This window comes from Limulus polyphemus, unplaced genomic scaffold (genome assembly GCF_000517525.1).
Source record: "Limulus polyphemus unplaced genomic scaffold, Limulus_polyphemus-2.1.2 Scaffold4265, whole genome shotgun sequence".
NCBI classification, from domain to species: domain Eukaryota; kingdom Metazoa; phylum Arthropoda; class Merostomata; order Xiphosura; family Limulidae; genus Limulus; species Limulus polyphemus.
This window is the reverse complement of record NW_013669875.1, coordinates 20712-23402: the sequence shown is the minus strand read 5'-3', so window position 1 is coordinate 23402 and position 2691 is coordinate 20712. Positions and strand designations below refer to the sequence as shown.

Here is a 2691-nt window from a genome sequence, read left to right as displayed (position 1 = left end):
TGTTTGTTGTATTCTAATATGTACAGTACTACCCACAACTAAGTTTTTGTTGTCCCTCTAGTATTTTAATATGTACAGTACTACTAAGAGCTAGATTTTTGTTGTCCCTCTAGTGTTTGTTGTTCTCTAATATGTACAGTACTACTGAGAACTAAATTTTTGTTGCTCCTCTAGTGTTTGTTGTATTCTAATATGTACAGTACTACTGAGTACTAAATTTTTGTTGTTCCTGTAGAATTTGTTGTGTTCTAATATGTATAGTACTACTAAGAGCTAGATTTTTTGTCCCACCAGTGTTTGTTGTTTTCTAATATGTACCGTATTACTGAGAACTAGATTTTTGTTGTCCCTCAGTGGTTGTTGTATTCTATGTACAGTACTACTAAGAACTAGATTTTTGTCGCCCCCTTTAATCAAAATTTTGAAATCTTGTAAAACATTGTAAAGAATTGTTAGTAAGTGGAAAATCCTCCAGTAACATGATATAAATATATGATAATTGCAGATTTGATATTTTAGAGTAAGATTGCCAAGATTTTTTTTCTTCCCACATTTTAAAACAAGTGTATATGAAACTTTAACGTATATGAAACTGTTAATGTAATCTTTTCCCTGCTAGAAAAGAGAGAAATCAACAGAATGGGTTTGCTTGGTTTGCTCAGGCAGACAGCATTGGGACTGTTAAGGTGGAGAAAAATGGAGATGGACTACTAAAGTTGTGGCAGCAACAGATTCAGCAGTTTCTAAATGTTAGCAGTGAGGTTGCCCAGGCAATAGTAGCTCAGTACCGATCTCCTCGTTTGTTGCTTGAGGTAAAGTTCAAGCTTATTTTAAAACTGGTATTCTTACTAGTTCTATGATCAAGTTATCATCTCACTAGATCTGTAACTTCACATACAGATTGTTCTCAACGTAACGATTGTTCAGCTTACTAGTCTTGTAATTCAGTTATCATCTCACTAGATCTGTAACTTCACCTACAGATTGTTCACCTTACTAGTCTTGTAATCCAGTTGCCATCTCACTAGATCTGTAACTTCACCTAGAGATTGTTCTCAACGTAAAGATTGTTCAGGTTACTAGTCTTGTAATCCAGTTGCCATCTCACTAGATCTGTAACTTCACCTAGAGATTGTTCTCAACGTAAAGATTGTTCAGGTTACTAGTCTTGTAATTCAGTTATCATCTCACTAGATCTGTAACTTCACCTACAGATTGTTCTCAACATAAAGATTGTTCACCTTACTAGTCTTGTAATCCAGTTGTCATCTCACTAGATCTGTAACTTCACCTACAGATTGTTCTCAGCATAACGATTGTTCAGGTTACTAGTCTTATAATCCAGTTGTCATCTCACTGGATCTGTAACTTCACTTACAGATTGTTCTCAGCATAACGATTTTTCAGCTTTCTAGTCTTGTAATCCCGTTATCATCTCATTAGATCTGTAACTTCACCTACAGATTGTTCTCAGCATAACGATTGTTCAGGTTACTAGTCTTGTAATCCAGTTATCATCTCACTAGATCTGTAACTTCACCTACAGACTGTTCTCAGCATAAAGATTATTCACATTACTAGTCTTGTAATCCAGTTATCATCTCACTAGATCTGTAACTTCACCTACAGATTGTTCTCAACATAACGATTGTTCAGCTTACTAGTCTTGTAATCCAGTTATCATCTACTAGATTGTTCTCAACATAACGATTGTTCACATTACTAGTCTTGTAATCCATTTGACATCTCACTAGCTCTGTAACTTCACTTACAGACTGTTCTCATCATAAAGATTATTCACCTTACTAGTCTTGTAATCCAGTTACCATCTCACTAGCTCTGTAACTTCACCTACAGATTGTTCACCTTACTAGTCTTGTAATCCAGTTGTCATCTCACTAGATCTGTAACTTCACCTACAGATTGTTCAGCTTACTAGTCTTGTAATCCAGTTATCATCTACTTGATTGTTCTCAACATAACGATTGTTCACATTACTAGTCTTGTAATCCATTTGACATCTCAGTAGCTCTGTAACTTCACCTACAGATTGTTCACCTTACTAGTTTTGTAATCCAGTTGTCATCTCACTAGATCTGTAACTTCACCTACAGATTGTTCTCAGCATAAAGATTATTCACCTTACTCATCTTGTAATCCAGTTATCATCCCACTAGATCTGCAACTTCACCTACAGATTGTTCTAAGCATAACGATTGTTCACGTTACTAGTCTTGTAATCCATTTGACATCTTACTGGATCTGTAACTTCACTTACAGACTGTTCTCAACATAAAGATTGTTCAGCTTAGTAGTCTTGTAATCCAGTTATCATCTCACTAGATCTGTAACTTTACCTACAGATTGTTCACCTTACTAGTTTTGTAATCCAGTTGTCATCTCACTAGATCTGTAACTTCAGCTACAGACTATTCTTAACATAAAGATTGTTCACCTTACTAGTTTTGTAATCCAGTTGTCATCTCACTAGATCTGTAACTTCACCTACAGATTGTTCACTTTACTAGTTTTGTAATCCAGTTATCATCCCACTAGATCTGCAACTTCAGCTACATACTATTCTTAACATAAAGATTGTTCACCTTACTAGTTTTGTAATTCAGTTGTCATCTCACTAGATCTGTAACTTCACCTACAGATTGTTCACCTTACTAGCCTTGTAAACCAGTT

General features: G+C 35.2%; 1 protein-coding gene across 3 annotated transcripts in view; it reads left to right on the top strand.

The window, feature by feature from the left end:
• LOC106470883 (crossover junction endonuclease EME1-like) overlaps positions 1-2691 on the top strand; it is a 48978-nt gene that overhangs the window by 44220 nt on the left and 2067 nt on the right. For 2 of the 3 annotated variants that reach the window (XM_022399520.1, XM_022399521.1), the window contains one exon: positions 620-812. In XM_022399520.1, the coding sequence (XP_022255228.1) occupies positions 620-812 (193 nt within the window). The remainder of the gene's footprint in view (positions 1-619; positions 813-2691) is intronic. The other variant, XR_002613141.1, reaches the window with a different exon arrangement.